Source organism: Urocampus carinirostris, chromosome 5 (genome assembly GCF_059441175.1).
Source record: "Urocampus carinirostris isolate Australia breed hairy pipefish chromosome 5, RoL_Ucar_1.0, whole genome shotgun sequence".
NCBI lineage: Eukaryota > Metazoa > Chordata > Actinopteri > Syngnathiformes > Syngnathidae > Urocampus > Urocampus carinirostris.
This window is the reverse complement of record NC_142353.1, coordinates 42,593,789-42,615,145: the sequence shown is the minus strand read 5'-3', so window position 1 is coordinate 42,615,145 and position 21,357 is coordinate 42,593,789. Positions and strand designations below refer to the sequence as shown.

Below are 21,357 nucleotides of genomic sequence, written 5' to 3'. Positions count from 1 at the left end.
TGTCAATGTATAAGTTTTCCGTATTTCATATGTTATTTTATCATTTAAAATTGTGTTCGCCGTTTAACAATTTTGGGACGAGAAAGAAAACAACGATACGGATATAAAGCAACACTAAATTTACGACAATTTGGAAATAACTAAGAAAGATGCTGGAAAAAAATGGTCTTAGTTTGTGCAAGCTCATTTACCAAGTTATCTTTTTTTCTACAGAATCCGTCTAGCTGTGAGTAAATAGGTTCTTGGTTGTGTTTGTAAGGCTTATTATCGAGCAAATGAGAGAGCAAATGACAGGTATTATGGAAAACAAATGTAACACATGTTACTTTGTGACTAACGACAGCTGATGACGTCACCAGTTTTTGTTTTTTATAACTAGCTGATGTCAAAACAAGCAGAAATAGTCACGTTTTGTTTCAATATATGCTATTTATAATAATGTTAACAAAACTACAAATGTTTTATTTTATTTGCTGTTGCATCTTTCTGCAAGACAATAATTGATTTTTTTAAGCACCGTTTTGCGGCCGTGTTATATCGATTTGTCCTCAAAAGGTAAACAAACAGATTTATTTAATAATCTTTAATTAGATGGAAAAGGTTATGGTTAACTTTTTGTTTGCACTTTGTGACATGTTTGCTCTGAAGATGTTCCCGTGTAAATATTTAAAAACGATTAGGGAAATTCGTTCTGAGGTATTTCGATATATTTTCGACAGGCAGTGAAGGCACCATTAGGCCTATATGCAATGTACTGAGGTAGTTCGATATATTTCGATGGGCTGTGAATGCACCATTAGGCCTATATACAATGTATTGAGGTAGTTCGATATATTTACGACGAGCAGTGAAGGCACCATTAGGCCTATATGCAATGTACTAAGGTAGTTCAATATATTTACGACGGGCAGTGAAGGCACCACTAGGCCTATATTCAATGTACTTCCTGTAGGGAAAGCTCAGTCAGCTGTCACAAACACAAGCGAAGAGAATCTCCGTAGTCGAGGAGAAACGCACGAAGGCAGCGAAAATGTCGGACTTTTCCAACAAATTCAGCGAGCACACCTTGACACAACTCAACGAAATCCTGGAGGACGACGAAAAACTCACCAAAATGATTCAAGAAATGAACGAGGTATGCTAAGCTTTTGCTAATGGAGTCAGTTGCTAGCTAACGTCTTGCTTACGGTTTTCTCAATCCTTTGTGTTATCTTACTCACAAAACTCCCGTTAAACGACACTAATATTCGCTGAAATTTAGTTTGTAAAATCAATTATTCATACAGTAGTTGTACATTTTGAGTACTGTCTACGACGTAGACAGTACTCAAAATGTACAACTATGGCAAATTACAGTGTTACACTGTAATTTGCCATAGTTGTACATTTTGAGTACTGTCTACGTCTCATTTTGAGTACTCTACGTCGTTAACCTGAGCTCTAAAAACATTGGCATGAATTGTTAACTTATGACCGTATTCGATTCACGGTTTTGCTATAGCCGAAAATGTCTTCCTTGTTTCTTTTTCGACCTATTCACATTTAATAGGCCGTTTCGACTATAAGTGAAATCCCTTTAGGGAGAAGCACTGTCATGGTGAGTCACGCGAAATCATGCCAAGAAGTTTCCTAGCTACGACACTTTCCGTAACGTATCGTCTTGGGAAACATGTTAAATATTTGCCCTCTAATGAGTCTATTATCATGGATATGTAATCAGACAGGCGTTTGCTAACTGTTTCCATTTACCAGTTATTTGCAGGAAAGTAAATTCAACCAAGAGCTGTCATTCCATCTCGGGATTTATACAGCGGCTGTACCTGCTAACAGTCAAATATTTGTTTTGTTTTTTTAACAAAGGACAGTACACCTAACCAACACTTATTAATTTTTGTTTTTACAGTGTGTATTAAAAGGTAAATGGTCTGCATTGATATAGCGCTTTTCAAGTCAATGAAGACCTCTCAAAGTACAGTGGAACCTCGGTTCTCGACCATAATCCGTTCCAGAACCCTGTTCGAAAACCGTTTTGTTCGATCACCGAACTCATTTTTCCCATTAAAAATGATGTAAATCGTTTTAATCCGTTCTAACACCCTGAATGTTTACCATGAATGTTTAACGTAAATTTAAAGCTAACCCGGGCTAATCGTATGTTCGCGTTATCGTAATCTTCCGTACGAAAGATTACGCTAACATGAACGTGTAAAAATAAAAAATCAGGTCGTTTACAAGTCATTTAGCACCCGGGTCTCCACGACAAGTGGTGAGCGGTTCATTGGAAAGGGGGCTCCGCTCCAACACCCTCAATGTTGGGCTCCGTTCCAACACCCTGAATGTTTAGCTTGAATGTCTAATGTAAACTTAAAGCTAACCCAGGCTGATTGTACGTTCGCGTTATCGCAATCTTCCGTACGAAAGATTACACTAACATGAACGTGTAAAAAAAAAAAAAAAAAAAAAAAGGGATAAAGAAAATAATTATGAATAGGATTTCTTACCTTTGTGGTGGTCAGCAGAAGGCGCAGGTGGACGGTGGGGAGAGGGATCGAGGAGGAAGGAAAATTATTGTTTGTAGCAACTTTGCTGCTTGCACTGACTTTCTTCGGAGGCATAATGAGGGGCTAAAACACTTGGTAAACCTATATTAAAAGCAAAACGAAGCACGTCCGCACGCGATAACAGTTGGTCAAGAAAAGAGCGATCTACACCCGTACGCCGCTCAGCATCGCACCCTAGCGTACGCACTCACGCGTAGTTCGAAGTCCGATTTTTTTTTGACCGAACAGCGAAGCAAGAATTTCTCTAAATTTTTGGTCGGACCCCGATTTGTTCGAACTGAGAGGCGTTCGAAAACAGAGGTTCCACTGTACGTCACAAAAGTGAGCACACCCCTCACACCTCTGAAGAGACCTCACTACGGTGTCCAATAGAACAACACTGAAGAAACATCGCTTAGTCTGTGTAAAGCTATTATAGCAGTGTAAATCAATTTAGACCCTTAAAAAAACTAATACGACTGTCATTTAAAAACATAAAACTGGGTGAAACAATCAACAAAATTTGGTTCATAGTGCACCGATCTCTTGTTTGGATCAATCTGGTTTAACTTCCTGGCCTTTTGTAGTACAAACTCACCCTTTTTGGGTTTGTTACAAAACTACTGTATTTCCCACAATTTAAGACGCACACCCAAAGTAAAGTTTTTCGCCATAAACAGACACTGCCGTACTTAGAAACGAGATCGTTTGTAAGTTGAATTTGTTCGCAAGTTGCTTCAGTGCTATATTTTGTATGGAATGTATGTTTAAGAACGGGCAGCACGGCGGTGCAGTGGTTAGCGCGTGTGCGGCACAGTTCTGAGATCATGAGATCGAACCTCCTGTGTGGAGTTTGCATGTTCTCCCCGTGCTTGCGTGGGTTTCCTCCGGGCACTCCGGTTTTACTCCCACATTTCAAAATCGTGCATGTCAGGTCCAAATTGTCCCTAGGTGTGAATGAGCAAGCGAATTGTCTGTCTCTGTGTGCCCTGAAACTGACTGGCAACCAGTTTAGGGTGTCACCACTGCCCAAGGATAGCTGGGATGGGCTCCAGCACCCCCGCAACCCTACTGAGGATAAGCGGTGCATATAATAATGTATGTTTAAGGTTCATATATGTGTATTTTAAGGCTTGTATAAGTAACCTGTCTTGTTTTAAAACTGAAAAAGAAACATTTCATAAAATAATATGCTCTATAAAGATAAATAAAGTGAAGTTTAACTTAATTTTGGAAGATGAGCTTCAAGAGTTAGGCGAGTTCCTCTGCCGTGGTAAAAAGTGGCCGAAAAAAGCGATCCAAGCATTTTCTCAACCGCATCGAGCTTCCATATTCCACTTTCATTTCAAATTAAATGGCTTGCCTCCGCTTTACACTTTACACCAACCATATTGAACAAATGTTCGAGATATTAAACAATAAAAAATGTCAAAAGTTTTTAGCGTGCTGGAGATGCAGTATAGAATGTTTACACACGAACTAGAAAGAGGAAGCGGATTTCTTCTTCGGGGTGGATGCTCTCGCCGCGCCACACGCCGATAGCAGCGGAAAGAAGCACTACAGTACTGTCCTGTGCTCGGAAAAAGGTGCGCACAATACTAAATCTAACTTACAGCAATGTCTGGGTATTTTTCGACATCTCGAAAAAAATGTTCGTATCTACCGTTTTTCATAGGTCGAATGGTCGTAAGTAAGGGAGTTTATACAAGGCCCCTTGAACAATAAGGCACATGAAATTGACACTGCAGCAAGAGCTATCATATTTAATCGTATATAACCATTGGGGTACATATTGGTGCAATGATTGATCCATCCAAAATGTCCCTGTCTAAAAATCACAACATTGTATGCCACAAGAATCGGGCACAGGTCACGGCAAAGAGTCAACCAAAACCTAACCTCTAGATTACCAGTTATACACAAGGTTCTCGTGGATCCTTCAAAAGTCTTAAAATGCATTGTGGTTGTTGTTTTTATTTACTCTGAATATGCATCACAAGCAGTTGCAAGGCTTCCTGATCATTGTTAAAAAGTTTGTGAAATGAAAACATATAAAAATGGAAAGAAGAAAAATAAGGAAGTTACATAAACCACAAAGCTAAAAAATAGAAAATAAAAGAACTCATGATTCTAAAAAGAAGGCCTTAATCGACATTAATATCTTAAATCCAATTTTCGAATATCTTAAACATGTAAACGCCAAGATTTAATCATATTTATCAATTTGCCACATCCAGGGAGTACAACATTGGATGATAAGCAGTGTTATTTTTCAAAAAAAGTCACGGCATGTGTTAAACGTCATATTACGAGACAAAACGTGAAATTAATTTCCTGGATGTTTGACAAGGCGGAGACATTAAAACGCGCTGTGTCCAGGTACGAAAAAAAAAACACAGACCCTGAAAACCATTGTCACTGCTAAAAACACCACCACTGAAGCAAGCTATCACATTGCTCACAAAACCATTTACTGATGGCGAATATTTTAAAGAAGCGTGTGTATGCTTGTGTGTGCGCGCGTGAGTTCTGCTTTGCTGCTGTTTTTTCAAGTTTTGATATTTTCTGCAACAAGATCTCATTGGTGAATGGTATGGTAGCTGTCCATAGGCTTTACGGTAGCGCCCCTCCTCTTCTGCTCCATGTGGGAGTGTGAGTCTGCACAGCGACTCGCAGAAGAGGAGAAATCCGTGTTTTGACCCTGTCACAGAAACACCGGCGCGCAATAAATGAAAGAATAATGACAGCTCCTTCAGCGAAAAAAAATCTTGTTCTTTGACTGACGACTGGGGGCTTGTGCAAAAAATGACTATGCTGTTTTTGCATTATGCCTCAAGAGCGTTGTACCTCGCACATCAAGTGTTAAACGTCATGACGAGACGAAACATGAATTTAAGGCGTAGACATTAAAACGTGCTGTGTCCAAATACAGCAAACAAACACAGACCCTAAAAATCTTTGTCACTGCTAATAACACCACCACTTTAGCAAGTTATCACATTGCTCACTGCATACATAGCAAGGCACGCAAAACCATTTATGTCCGAGACCAAATCAGCTGTTATTTCTCTTGCACTTAGTTTCAAGTAGCCTTCTGCCCCGTTGCTGTTATTTCAAGTTTTGATAGTCTCCAACAAGATATCATTGATGAATGGCATGGTAGCTGTCCATAGCACTTATTTTTTGATTGTAGTTCATTGTTAATGAAGAATAGTTGATTCTGGTTAATTCTTGTGGCAAAAAGTTGAAGTCATTGATGGCTACAGACCTTTCCACTTCTCATTTACATTCATTTTTTAGTTGATTGATGAACACGAATAGTGGAAGATAAATTGGTCAGTTATACCAGTTTTTTTTTAACCAATGTGCCGGGGCACACTAGTGTGCCGTGAGACGTTGTCTGTCTTTTTGATGTGATGGTACAGAAAATGAATTATGTTGATTTGTGGGGATGGTTGTTTCATTTTCTTTTTCATTTTTTTCAACAATTCATTCAAAGTAATGGAATGGTCCACCTTAGACCCAAAATGTGCTTATAACTTTTCTTCTTTTTTGAAGTCGCCATCTAAATATAAGATCAATTTGATGTACGATCCTCTTAAAAAGTGCTTCACTTATTTTTATTTTTATTTTATTTTTTTAAATTGATGCTTCTTGTAAGATAAAATGCCCCCAAAAATATCACATTTCAAGTGCCATTATGTTGCCTAGGGGTACACGTACCTCAGTTTGAGAACCACTCATCTTGACTCAATCAAAAGAAAAAAAAAATTCATGCATGAGTTTATTAATACACCTGTACGGAATTCAAAAATGTCACTTGGTTGTGAACTTGTGAGTCAGTATTTCTGTTTCTAAATACACACCTTTGCTGTCAACGTCTATAGTTTCCTTTTTCCGGTTTTTAGGCTGCTCTGTGGGCGGGTTGCATTTACTTCAACAAGAATAGAGTTGTTGACATTAGTCACTGGAAGAGAATCAACCAAAGAAGAGAAATGCATGGAAATGATAAAGAAAGTGTGTGTCACAGGTCATTTAACTGAAACTTAAGTGTTCAGAATTTTCTTTTTAAATGCCGTATTCTTAACTGGGAAGTCAATGCATGCTTTGCCACCTTAAGTCAAGGAGAACTCAAAATAATGTTGCATGGTGTATACATAAACCTAAAACGAGACATTGAACACGTTTCTATATTTATTATTTTGAGTTAGAGCAATTCGATCCAAGATATTTTTTCCTCGCGCATTGAAGAATCGGATCGCGTATCAGCAGATATGATCAAAGAATTAAACTATGACGTTGGTGCTATATATAAAGTGGAAACCGAGTTAAAGGTTTTCTACCCAGTTGTTATTTTTAAAATAATTCTTTGTTGTTACAGCTTGGGAAGTTAACAGTTCAAACCTTTGGTAAATGTCAACGGATAAGTCACACAAAAATTTTTGTTCTTTAAAGCCAAATTCAATATTTGCAACATCTTTGCTTTTTCAAATTCTTTTCAACAAGCCAGAGCTCACGTTTTGTGATGTGTATCATCCGCTTGCCACCGTGACGATGGTATTTCATATTTAGTCACTTGTCCAGTATAACACGTTTGCATCGCTTCACTGTAATTATAGCCAACTATGGCATGCATCAATGACTCCAATGTATTCAATTGTTCTTGAAAATGATACATGTTCAACTTCCGACAGGTACATTCTTGTATACTGTCTCCGATATAAGTTTGCCTGTTTGGCCAGTTGGCTAAATATGTAAATTTATTCAAGTGAAATGCTTTTAAAAAAGGTTAATTTGTGTATTATGTAGACAACATTGGTTAAAATTTGGTACACATCAATACACATCAAACAAAGCATCTTTTGTGCAGGTGTGGAATGACACAAGAACTATATTTAACTAATTAATCTAACAATTTGACTTGTTTTGCAGTCTGTGTCAAACTATTAATTCAGCCTAGTTGAAAATATTATTTCCTGATGATATCCAATGAAAAGTATTGCCTCTCTGTCATGCTCTCATATTGCATTACTTAATTGTAATTTTGATTGCTTTGATATTAGTAAATGCCCAATTTGGCACTAGCCAGATAGATATAGCGCTTAACTGTTTAAGTTTAATGGGTGATGCGGAAACTTGAGTATTCTACCATACTTTGGATTGACAGACTGCATCACGGCAGCAGATTAAAATGACATCAGAGACTTGTCTTGGTTTGGTCATTTGAAATCACGGTGTTGATTTGTACTTTTCGGTTTTACCTCTAGTTGTAATTTCAAAAAGCAAATGCAGGGTAATTCTGCAAGAACTGAATTTATTCTAGTGTTTACGCTTCTGTCCAACCTTGTAGTTGCTTATTGTATGCTTGTTTCATTCTGCTTTTAGCACTTATTAGTTTTATCCCCAGAGGTAATTTTGTTTTGTGATTGTCAAGAACCACAATTTGTTAAGAACCTGGGTAAATTTGGCAGGTTTGATGTAAGATGTTGTATTGGGTTTTGTCACTTCACGAATATGTGAGGATTTATCTTTCTGTACGAAGTTAGTAACTGCTGATACTGCCTGCAATATAACCTTGGCTGATGGATACATACCAGACTGGTGCAATCGCTGCTCTTCTATCTATAAACAATGGACACAAAAGATCACCCATTCACTTTTGATACCTACTATTGAAATTAAAAGTTTCATTTTTAGATGAAATGTTTTAGGAATATGTTAGTAGTGACGAGATTGGATAGATTGAAAAATGAAATTGTGAGAGACTGAACGTGAGTAACAGTGGATTTGAGCAACCCTGTTGACGAGAGAGTGCTCTGTTGGTTTGGACACATGGAGAGGAGCGAAGAGGATCTACAAAGCAGAAGTAAATGGAAGGAGACCAAGAGGAAGGCCGCGATTGACGTGGATGGATGGTTTTATGAGTGTACTGGGGGAAAGAGGTGTAAATGTAGTGGAAGCTAGAGCTCTTGTTGGTGAAAGGAGTGAGTGGAGAGGTGTTGTGAAAGGATAGTGGGATGTTTGGACGCGTTCTAAGGGATGGGAAGGGCACCCTTATGATGCGGCAGGGGTAAACCAGTGAATGCTGTCGCGCCCTGCTGTCGAACCGAAGAGTGTGTTGTGTCACCCTGACCCGAGTGACATATCCGCTTTCTTGTGTCCTGTTTCATCTGGGGAGACGAAAGCATGACCAACTTGGGTGCCCAGGCGCTTAATTTTTTGGGTGTTTGGGCATTTGGGTTGGCCATGGTAAATGTTTTTGTGTTTTTTGCTACCTTTTCCTTTTTTTTCTTTTTGTTATTGTTGTTCATGTGTTTGTCTTGCTGTCGGTCACCACTCTCGAGGGATATGACGAGGGTAGAGAAGATGAATACCATTGAAATTATTTTTGCCACCGAGTGAGAAACATAATGAGCAACAAATTGTTTCCATTATGAACTTTTTTTGTTTTCTAATTTGCGGGACTGATCTAGCTGTGAAGCCATATTTACAACTGACATTCTGCTTTTTCAGATGCAGGAAGTCCAGAAAAGTAAAGAGTCGACCCTTGCTAACAACCGAAACTTGGCAGAGAAAAACCTTGCCCTTCAACCTGGACTGGAGTTCAGGAAAGATACGCTCACTAAGAGATACAGCAACCTTCAAGAAGGCTTTGAAGCCCATCAGCTGCTCAAGTCAACTCTAGGTATTGAAACAGTTTATTCTGTGCTGACGTAACACAATCCCCATTTTTTTTTAACATCGGTATTTATGTTCTCATGATTAAGCTGTATCAACATGTCCTTACAAGAGTTTGTTTTTGTTAGTTAATCCCATGGCCTTTTAAGAAGAAAATATAGAGCCTTCTATACTGAAATTATTTCTTATGGAACAATAAAAGACATATTCACATTAGCAAAAAAATGACCACAATAAAAAAAAAAACATTTAACTGAAATAAAATCATGTTAAAATCGTGCACTTTTTTTAATATTTTTTGTGCTCAATATTGTCTTATTCCAGCTAAAATTTCCCTAGGACACAGAAATGTCCTTATCTTCTTTTTGTGCACTTGATGGACCAGGTAAAGGACCAAGTACATCGACTGCATTCACGATTTCATTTAAATTTGGTATTAATTTTGCTGGACTGTTATTCATCATTTCATTATTGTCAATAAGAGCAAGTGCTGGTGAATTTCAGCTTTCCATAAATGGATGTGTCTTTGTTGTGGTAAAGTGGTTTACATTGTTCAGTAGTTTTTGAATGTAGTGGGACTTTTTTATTCCTATGTTAATCATTCTATTCGCTTGACAATACTTGCTCGAAGACCTGTATTTCCAGTTTGGTTGTTTCTCTTTATGAGGTTGAACATCTGTGTTCCCAGAAATTGTTGCTGCAGAATTTAACATAAATACACCCGTAAAATGGTACTTGCTTATGGTGCAAATAGTACCATATAAAATTTGATTACCGATGTACCTTTTCCCTATGCTCTTGTGTGAACATAATGTGACAATACTTGCTGTGTTGATGCCACGGTTGCTGGGTTACCATCTCAAAATAGCTCTTGAACCATTCACTTGTCCCCGATGCTGGAAGAAGTATCAGTTCTTCACCTGTATTTTAATGTTTTGCACCTCATCTACTACATAAAAACAATATAGTAACATATTGTTTATTTTCTTTAATTAATTATGGATGTTCATATTTGTCAGTTACTCTTGTACAGGGTTTCGAAGCAGTTATTACACTTTTTTTAATATTTAGGTTGCTCAATGTACCAGTTACAGTCTCCTACACTAGTAATCTTACTTATGGATTTTCAGCTGAGCAGATGGAGGGACATAATGCCCAACGCTCAACCCCTCCTTTCGCTCGAAAAAAAAATAAAGTTGAGTAAAATATGAGGGAAAACACTTACAATTCTATGTTTGTTTTTGTATACAGAAGTATAACTATCTGGAAGCCCCACCCTTACACTGTGGTAATATGGCCTCCTGTTGGAATTCCTTATCATGCCTATTGTGCTTTGGGTACCAAGGCAATGTCCAAAGCCACCAGCCTGCAAGTCTGTTGCCTCTCAGGATCTTATAGCACAGTGGAGCATTGTAATTCCTGAGCATGCTGTGGAACAAGCAGTGTGTAGGTGGAGGGAGGGTTGTATGGTTAGAATTGGCATTTTTGCCCATGTTTTCCACTGAAGAGTACTGCGTGTAGTGTTCAATATGACTGTGTATTGGGTTTTCTCGTAGTCTCTGAAAATGACATCTTAGTTTAGAAAGTGATATTTGCTATAAGAAAATTTGGTCTTTACCATGCAGATTTATTTGTTGAGTTGATCAACAGCAATGCGTCCTCGATAAGATGAAAACAGACATTCACAGGAAATGGTGAAGCTCTTTTTCAGCCATGCAATCATGCGCTTGAGTCTGTGTGATCTGTCCCAAAAGGGTCTTATATACTCTCTCAGTTGTTCTTTGGAATGATATTTAAGGCGATTAATACGTGGGCTGGACACAGTGTGGACCCTTTTGAGGAATGTATTTGACAAGAACCAAAAGGGAAAGGGCAGGATAGAGTAAGACTTTGCAAAGCAGGGTAATAAGTCAGGCAAGTTTGAGGAGTGGCTTTGATTGGATTCTTATCCACTTGTGGAAGTTTGAGTGCAGATGAGAGGAGGGTATACAAAGCCTATGTAAGTAATTAGTGACTAAAGCTTTGCAGAAGGACAAAAGCCTGTTGGCAGCCACGACCCCCCCAGCCCCCATTTGATGTTCATGTTTTGACCATTAATACCAATAACACTTGTAAAATTGAGGATTTAAGTCCACTGTTAAGTTTATGCTTTGTGACATTCATTGACCTGCGGTTGTTACTTTATCCCTCGTGGCATGAATTTCTTTTGGTAACACAATGTGTGTCAGTGTACATTATTTGGACGTGACCTTAAAGTGTAATATTTTTTTACTTCCAATCACTCAAAAGGTCTAATGTCACCGAACATATCTATATATCTGTAGACTTAAAGGTATTGGTTTATTTACCACTAAACCTGACGACTGATATCATTGCAGCGAACATCGGACTACCCAGTACCTTGTCCCACAGGCTCTTTGTAGACACGTCTTTTGGCTTTTACAATGCAGCTAAAATAAGTCCTAGGTTTGCACAGAGTTGCTGTGCGATGATGGTGGTCGAGCACATAATTCTTCTTTCCCTTCGTAAATTACTCATTGCGACTATGTGGTCAATCATTTCCTTGGTAAAAAACAAATTAAGTGCAGTGAAGGGCCTACGGATGTGGGCAATGGCGTACAAAGTTGGCAGCCACTTCATGCAATCTATTTTTTCATGTTTGGGTCGCCAGATGTTTTGTCCATTTTGTCTTCTTCCACATCATCCTGAAAATTTTCGTCACCCAGACCCTCCCCCGTGTCTTCTTCCTCCTCATTTCACCCTGGTACATTGTCCTTAGAAACCTCTTCCATTTGTCCCCTTTCTCTCCAGATCCTTATCGGAATAGTCCGAAGTCAGAGGAAAAAAATCCTCTGGTTCAGATTTTCCCTCCGTGACTAAATGCACAGCTTTTTCGGCTGAGTATTTTCTTTCCATCCTGCCCAAGTCAGTGTTGGTAGATAATGGTCGCTGGTTTAAGTTTGCTCATAATATAAATTTTACCAAAGAAGTCACAATCCGGGCAGCACGGCGGCGCAGTGGTTAGCGGGTGTGCGGCACAGTTCTAAGTTCTTGGGATCCTCCTGTGTGGGTTCAAATCCAGCTACCGTACTTACTGTGCGGAGTTTGTATGTTCTCCCCGTGCTAGCGTGTGTTTCCGGGCACTCCGGTTTCCTCCCACATTCCAAAGACATGCATTTCAGGTGGATTGTCCCTAGGTGTGAATGAGCGAGCGAGTTGTCTGTCCCTGTGTGCCCTGCGATTGGCTGGCAACCAGTTCAGGGTGTCCACTGCCCGATGATTGCTGGGATGGGCCTATTGAGGATAAGCGGTGCAGCTAATAAGATGAGATGAGAAGTCACAATCCACTCTGACAAATTTTTATTTGAGTTGTCTACCTTTCCCACGGGAATCACTCATTCAGATGTTTCTCTGCCACCAATCAGTTGCTAATATTTGAAATCGTGCAGGGTAAACACGCCCGCAAGTGTTTTGACTGTGGCAAGAGGCACACAACCTTACTTTGCTTAAAATTGACTCCACAGCACTAAAGAGAAAAATACAGAAATTCCGGGAAATACATTGAAATACTCCAGGTTTATTATGAAACAAACATTATGAATTATAATGGATGTCTCTACGTCCAAATAATGTACATAGCACACTTTGTGAATAGTATGTGGTTGGCTCCTAAATGTAATAACATAAAAATCACAGCACAGTGCCATTTTAAACATCTACATGTTCTCACAACCCATGGGAAATTTGAGATCCCAACAGTTTATTTTTCAATGCAATCTCTTTGATTGAAAATACGAACAGCATAAAAATGTACATAACATGTACCTGCATGCCACGAGGGTTAATGAAGATGGGGAAAAAGGTAGAGGAAAGTCTGTGTGGCAATAACGTTTCAATAGCATATCGTACCAAAATCCGGCAGGCTTAGTGACAAGCGAGCAACAAACTCTTTAATGAGACATAAAAGGATTACATTTGGCCTCCACTGTGTCAAAGCAACATCCACCGGTGCATAGCTTAGTGTCAGTTATCCTCCATCATCCTCTCCATTTTAACTGTTATGGCACTCATCCAGACCACAGAACTTCGGAACATTAACAATATGCAAGAGTTGCTACATTTATGCGGGAGGTGCCAATTGCCTAAAACGGTGATGCGTTATTTGAATGCAGCGGCATGGACTTTCTCCTCTTGTGAAAATTCAGACTTCAGTAAACAATCGGTCAGGTCATTAAATAACAGCGGTTAACAACTAGTTTAAGATTCCTTCTATTTATTGAGGAAAGGCTCTTTTACAATAGACGATCTGCTTTGTGAAGATTGGACATCATATTGCATCAGTATAATGTAGAAGCGAATTATGAAGATGACTATACACACATGAATACAGGGTTTGCCTGATGACTTGGCTCTTTGGTGTTTACCTCAAAGTACAATATCTGTGGTGTTGGCTTTCAATCTTGCCTAGGAGCTAGAAAAAGGATAGATGCCTGCCTCAGAGACGGGTAACACGATCGGTTCAGTTTACTCAGTGAAACAAGTTCTGAACAAACAGAAAGCAATTGTGGTGACTGGGATGTGCTGGTCACAGGGCCAGGAGTGGCGTGTTTCGCATAACTCGTCTTAGCTCTGTATGACATCGTGCTTTCACTCCCAAATGTGTTCTGCAAAGAAGACTTAATTTGACATGTAAAAAGTTGTTAAATTATTAGAATTGCCTTTACATCACTGGTCTCAAACGCGGTTTACTTGCGGGGCCGCCGAAGCCAGGGTTTGGTTGAGGTTGGGCCTTATGCATTTTCTATAAGAAAAGCTCAGATAAAAACATCCCACTGTTCTCGAATATATGGTTTTAATTTCCTAAAAGAAACTGTATCAAAACTGGAAAAAAACAAGTATTAATATAGAAAATAAATACTCAATCAGGAAGAAATGCATTCATTTCATAACGAGCGTGGGTTGCACTTACATTAAAGGGACGGTGTGTATTATATGACCATTAGATGTCGATGCATTGTCTAGTGCAGGGGTCGGGAACCTATGGCTCGCGAGCCATATATGGCTCTTTCTACGAGTATCTGTGGCTCAGAGACAGATTTGATTGCATGCAAAATTTCTCCATCTTGTCCAAAACTTGATTTGTCTATCCTTTTAAGTTACACGCAAAGCCACACCGAAACTTACTGACGACCGATTACTTCGCAGTATATATATGGCACGTTTTTCACTACAATTTACAGTCAAGGTGTCACACAAAAAAAATGGGGAAAAAAAACTCGTTTTAGCTGTACAACGCTAAAGAATCCTTTATATAAAAGTTCACTATGTAATCTGTGTTCAGTGTTCAGATACCTTATGATGAATCCACAGAACTGTAAATACGCCAAAACACCGGAAGAGAACTTAGTCATTTGATTGGGTGAGTGGGAGGGATGGGTGGAGCTATGCAAAAAGTACAAGCACTCCTTCCCATCTCTCGCCAAAGGTAAGCACATAAGGCTCCCTATTCTCAGAATGTTGTGACGTTTTTACAAAATAAATGCTTGCATCTGGTTTTAAAACCAATATGTATGATAAAAAAGGGTCAAAATGAGTTTAACCGATCTTGAGTCATTGCAAGAAAGAGACAAGTTTAAAGTGGTATGTTTGTTGATTTTGGGACAGGGGCTCTGGCATTATTCTCTTTTCATAATTTTTATCAAATCATCAAAAATAAATGTGCTGAAGACTAAGCTTTTGTCTGGGGCGCGGGTTAAGCAATTTAGTAAATTTGTCTCATAATATATGGTGTGGCTCTTTCCCAAAATAAAATTAATATTTTTTGCTTTTATGGCTCTTTGAGTCAAAAAGGTTCCCGACCCCTGGTCTAGTGCAACCTGAAACGACTGCTAAAGAGCACAAGGGAGGATTCAAACTACGGAGACTCAAATTGACTTGTGTTTTGGGTTTTTCTTTGGTACCAATTGCTGGACAATGATGTCAGCTCCCTCTAGATGTGGCTCATGTTCTGTCAAATAAATATAATTTCTTGACCTATTAGTATTTTAAAAAATGCATTTATATAATGGTTCATGCATTCTTAGTTTTATAAATAAATATTATTTTTTAACAAACAAAATCTATAACAGGAGGTGCATGATGATATATATTGTCCCTTTAAACTTGCATATTTAGGCAGGGGCCTTAAACTATCATCCAAAGGGCCGCAATTGGCCCCTCAGGCTGTGAGTTTGAGACTACTGTTTTACATCGTAGTTGCAATGATTCAGATGTTTTTGTTTTTGATTCTTTAAATGACTTAAGTAATAGTAATTAACTTGTTACCTTTTTGCTTTGTTTCAGACCACAAATTAGGACACACATCGCTGGAAATTTCTTTGGCTCTACTGCAGGCAGAAGGAGCCAAAATCGAAGAAGAAACTGAGGTAAATACATTTGATCGTATTTCTGATAATTAAATCATCATTATTACCTTATTTCCCGCACTGGATTATAAAGCGCACTTCCATAAATAGTCTTGTCATATATATTTCCCATGCATAAGGCGTACCAGACTATAAGGTGCATTCAATTGAGACTACCATGTGCATTTGTATATAACCGTTTGGCTCTTTACACACTGTATTTATTAATTACTCTACTTTCATTAAACAAAATCATTAAAACAATTAAAGATCATTTGATAATGGCTGCAACCAAAATTACGAAACATTGTACGTAACGGGAATCAAATGGGATTTTGGGGTTTTTAAGGGTTATTGTTCTATCTTCGTAATTCATTATCCATTATCAGTTATCGGTCAGTTCATAATACGCTACAAAGCCTAGGAGCAGGGACACTTACTCTCAGCCAAAATGCCAAGCTAAGGTCCTAACCCTAAAGCCTTGCTGCGATCATTGCGAATGCACCGTTCCCGGAGGTACTGCAATACCGGGCCGATGCGTGGAGTGGACAGAGCAAGCTCTGCCCGTAGTACACAATGTGACGGGAATCAAATATGATTAGTCGTGGTGAGAACGTAGTCATTTTTACACTGGACCACTACACCAAACATTGGTGCTTATATCATCGTCTCTCTATTTTTGCTCACAGTGCCAAAAACAATGATTTGCATTGTGCATTTCGTCCTGCATTCTGATAGGTTAGTCCCTCCACTTCTTCACCTGTGCATCAATAATGTTGCTGTTTAAGATGTATACATATGTATTATTCTCCAACATTCATTAGTGAATAAGTAGAGAGACTATTTAACCTATCCGAATGCTCTATGCAAATCAGTGTTTTTGGAAGTAAAAATAGTCTGATTAGGTGTTATCCTGTTTTTTGTATGTCATCTATTCCAGTGTTTTTCCAACCCTTTTTGAACCAAGGTACACTTTTATTTATAGAAAAGTTCAGAGGCACACTGCCCGTCGAAAATGTTTGAAAACGATTTGATGTCAAATATTTCACTGTACTACCTCTTAAGCAGATAATTAGTATATAAAAAGAAAATAATACTTAAATAAAGCACATCATTGTTTTTTATTTTATGTTTTTATTTTTTACCGTGCAATCTTAAAACGCTTTTTAAACAAATCAAGTTTGGTAAATGTACTGTGCTACCTTTTGAGCATATAATTAGTGTATTAAAAGTGTATGAAAATCTACTGCCACCTACTGATATGGATGACCATTACAGTTCCTCGTCTGAAGATAGCAAAAATTTATTATGTATCATGGCCTGATTTTTTTGGAAAGATAACATTGGGAAAATTCCAGCGGCACACTAGACCAGGTCTCACGGCACACTAGTGTGCCCTGGTACACTGGCTGAAAAACACTGATCTATACAACTGGGGGTCTCATGGTAAGAAATGGATTCCTGTTGCATGCATGTTTTGCGATGTCGTTCGATTGATCAAACATTGCAGAATCATTGCTCAAATACGGTAGTATTATGGAACGCAGCCCAAATATTACTGTATGCATTTCCAATGTTATCTGCTGTGTTCAGGCGCACATTTTTAGCAAAATATGGTATATTACCCTGTTTTCATACTGTCCTAAAATATAAATCGGTAGTTGGTAGTTGACACTGGTTTATTTTCATTTGCTTCTTTTTAAAACCAGTTAAGATTTGTTAATTGTTAAAAGTTAAAACTGTGAGGGAAATGAAACTGTGTGCTATGCTAATTCCTGTTAGATTATTAAACCACCTGTGATTTACCACCACAGAATATGGCCGATTCTTTCCTGGATGGTGAGATGACCCTCGACGCCTTCATCGACTCCTACCAGAACCAGAGAACCTTGGCCCACTTGAGAAGAGTGAAGATTGAGAAGCTGCAGGAGATGGTGCTGAAGGGCCAGCAGCTTCCACAGGCATCGGTTCCCAGCTCCCGATCTCAGGATATGGCCGCCGGAGCCCGACCCTCCACGTCCCACCTTACAGAGGCAGGCAGCGACTCCTCGCCTTTTCTTCAAGTCAGGAGGAAACCTCCACCGCCTCCATCCCAGATGGCCCCAATACTGAATCCGGTTACAGTCGTTTCTCCCCAGTCTTCAACTTATTACGCGGTATCACCATATCCTCCGATTCCTCCTAGAACGGGTCAACCCTACCCGAACGTTTCCTCCGGCTATCCTTTCTTAGCGCAATACCCACCCGCTATGCCACAGAGAGCCCCTTCCGGTGTGGCCCCACAGCCCGGTTTCATTATTCAATGAACTAAAGCTATTACCACTAAAGAGTTTACAGCGTGTGCCGAGGACACTTCACGACTGAAACTCCCGTGTGAACCATTTTTGTGGCCCTTCGCCATCATTGATTATGACCCATCCCCACAGGAACAAAAAGACAGCGGTGGTGACGTTTATCTGAAGCCGATGGGGATTTGTGCGCACCTCTTATCACTCCTGTCAACGCTCCAAACAACATCATCAGGGTGAGATCAGCCCGGCCACCGATTCTCCAGAGGAAGCGCCACGGGTAGTCGATATTGACACAAGATGCTATCGTCACTTTCTCTTTTGAGAGCCCTGAGACATTGAAGCCCGTTCATTTGGAATATGCCCCCTCTTTTTACCTGGTATGGGTTTTGATGGAACTCTGGAGGAAACTAGGTTTACTCCGTTGTCGTTTGCCAATTGCATCTCTAATCACTCCTTCGTTTTATGCAAGCAGACAGACCATATTTACTGTGTTTGACGAAAATATCAATCCCATAATATAGTCATCGGGCAGGCGCCTATGCTGTGATTATTTTATTTTCTACACACATTCACATGGTACACAGATTCCCACCCCTGTGCATATATACGTAAGTATCATTTTATTAAATAGTGCTTGATAGATTTATTTTGATGATGGGTAATCCAGACTGATAAAGGTAAACATTTTGTTTCAAATATCTCTGAAGGGTCAGACCTGCTTTAATAACGCGGCTGATGTTTGTAATTCGTCCGATATCAAAAGGGACTTGAGAAGATGAGTGGCTAATTCATTTTAACGAATCATTTTGCTCATATAGCTGAGTGTAACATGAAGGATTTTGCCATAGAGTCCAATTCTTTTGTGTCTCTTTTCTCTGTTTATGTTGTCGTGAAGTCACCTCCGTATCGTCGGTCTTCAATGTCCTCGGTTCGTTCTCGAACATCTTCCGATAATTCGATCGATCTCAAACGTAATCTCGCTGAGCACCAAAGGCTTCGCGCATCACCGCGTTGAAAATTTGTTTTCGCGGATGCAGATTTCGGTCGGACCGTCTGACGTTCGTAACGCGCGGGGCGGAAACAAAATCGCACTCGCGTAGAATTGATTTCTTCCAGGTGGACTTGCAGGAATAGCCATTCGTTTGAGTTAGTGTTTTCGGGTGTGGGTAGAATACGACTATTCGCCCGTACTGCCGTCGATGTGCACTGTTTAAGAGCCGCGAGTGCCTACAAGTGTCGTTGCATCGACCATCGTCCTGCTGACTGCTCTCTTTTCCGTGTTGCGTTCATGGACTCGGCCGCTCGGGAAATTCGATACGCGCAGCCCGCGACTGTCGAGACTGTCAAACGTCCCTTCTCACAAAAGCCAGGCTGTCAGACGAGTGCTAGCGTGTCATCCTCAGGCTTTTTTTTGCCAAACGGTGCTTGTAACTTCCCCCCGTTCTTACCACTTCGTGCTGAGGTGTGCCTGCAGTAAGTTTAAACTTGTTTGCCTGTGCAGTTTCTTTGTTGGTTTTGATTTTAACCGATTGTGTGAAATGACAGAACTCCGAAATACAGTTGGATACAAAATTGGAATCTAAATCGTTGTCAAATTGAAATAAGGTCAATTTTATTCGCACGGCCTTTGTACTTAGTTGGAAAACTCCTCTAACACCTATTTTTGTTCAGCTGATACCCGTAGCCATGGTTTTATGTGCTTGGTGATATTTTCATTGTACTGTTTAGGTGTTAATCTGAATGTTTAGGTGGAATTTTATGGTCTTTTCAAGTTGAATAAAAATCCAAATTTTGTTACAGGTGTCGATTGTGTTCATTTAACTTAGAGGTAGCAACTGCGAACGAATTGGTTATCTTTTTATACGGTACGAGGTGGCCATCTAGTGTCGTACACGATAAATGCAAGAACCTGTCTGGATCCAAGCTGAAGATACAGGTCGAAAGTAGGCCAGTGAAGTAACCAGGGTTGGATAGGGTTACTTTAACTTGATTACTTTCAATTAATTTTGGATTACTCCAATACCAAATATGCTAATAAAAGACAAAAGAAACTAAAAATGAATAAAATGACTAAATTTTGTGCAGGCTTGGGGAGTAACGGAACACATGGAACGGCAAAAATGATTTTGGCAAGCTGTTTGGATTTATTTTCATTTTGTTTCTGTCGTATTTTATGTTCGTTTTGCCGGAGATCAAAGAGATTAAAGCCAGGAGAGAAAGCTTACCACGTGTTGTGAGTCATCATTTTATTTATATTTCGTTTCTTTTGTCTTTTTTTAGCATATTTGGTATTGGAGTAATCCAAAAGTAATTGAAAGTAATCCAGTTAAAGTAACCCTACCTAACCCTGGAAGTAACCTATTTTCCTCATAAGTAGGATTGTCTTGTAAAATTTAGAATATATTGACAAGTTTATTTATTTTCTGTAATAAAATTGAGATAAAAACAAATGTCATATATTCTAGATCAGGTCACTACTTTTTGCTATTGATTGGTGCAAGGGGCTACCATTTTGATAAACCTTTTTAAAAAGACTTGTCATGTTTTATGATGTTGTTACTATGTTATTACCATGTTTACATTTTTTTAGAAGTTAAAATAGGCTCAGTCAACCACTAAAACACCATTAGTTGGAAATTTAAAATTGATTGGAAAAGCATAATGACCCATCATTGGTGAGCTATTTTCAGAACTTGTTTGTAGGCTAGTCTTGTGTTTATAGGGTGCCACCTAGTGACCACGTTGGAGACCACGGTTACACATCACCGGATATACAGTACTGCAAGTCTGGTTTCATATGGCTGATTACGGTAAAAACGGTAATCTTCAAAATATGAGAATATCATGCTGTAGTAGTTTTGTCGCAGGATTTTTGCAGTATTTCTTGTACTATTTTCATAGTAGGGTTTTTAAAGTTTTTTTTCCAGTATTAATTTCCTTTTCAGCATTTTTGTGGTATTTCTGCAGTTTTTTTGTAGTAGGATTTCTGTAGTATTTGGGAAGTAATACTGTAGTTGTATTTTTGTGGTAGTATTTTTGTCGTATTTATTTTGCTATTTCCGTAGTAGGATTTTTTGAAAGGATTACTCTAATACCAAATATGCTAATAAAAGACAAAATAAACTAAATATGAATAAAATTAAGACTCACAACACGTGGTAAGCTTTCTCTCCTGGCTTTGATCTCCGGCAAAACAAACATAAAATGCGACAGAAACAAAATGAAAATAAATGCAAACAGCTTGCCAACATTATTTTTGCCGTTCCATGTATTCCGTTACTCCCCAAGCCAGCACAAAATTTAGTCATTTAGTTTATTTTGTCTTTTATTAGCATATTTGGTATTGGAGTAATCCAAAAGTAATTGAAAGTAATCAAGTTAAAGTAACCCTACCCAACCCTGATTATTTGTTATTGCAACATCCACTGAAGCCTGCTCATCCTG

At 39.0% G+C, this 21,357-nt stretch overlaps 1 protein-coding gene across 1 annotated transcript; it reads left to right on the top strand.

Moving 5' to 3' along the window:
• Nucleotides 1–538: 538 nt before the first annotated feature.
• vps37ba (VPS37B subunit of ESCRT-I a) lies at nucleotides 539–19,710 on the top strand. The gene is made up of 5 exons (XM_088336902.1): nucleotides 539–555; nucleotides 953–1,135; nucleotides 9,054–9,225; nucleotides 15,561–15,643; nucleotides 17,437–19,710. Exons 2-5 carry the CDS (start codon nucleotides 1,031–1,033, stop codon nucleotides 17,926–17,928), a joined length of 852 nt encoding a protein of 283 aa, XP_088193028.1. The 5' UTR covers nucleotides 539–555; nucleotides 953–1,030; the 3' UTR covers nucleotides 17,929–19,710.
• Nucleotides 19,711–21,357: the final 1,647 nt, after the last annotated feature.

Coding starts and splice junctions, on each gene's coding strand:
- vps37ba (XM_088336902.1), top strand. CDS start 1,031: ATGTCGGACTTTTCCAACAAATTCAGCGAGCACACCTTGACACAACTC. Junction 1,136..9,053: donor TGATTCAAGAAATGAACGAG/GTATGCTAAGCT, acceptor CTGCTTTTTCAG/ATGCAGGAAGTCCAGAAAAG. Junction 9,226..15,560: donor GCTGCTCAAGTCAACTCTAG/GTATTGAAACAG, acceptor GCTTTGTTTCAG/ACCACAAATTAGGACACACA.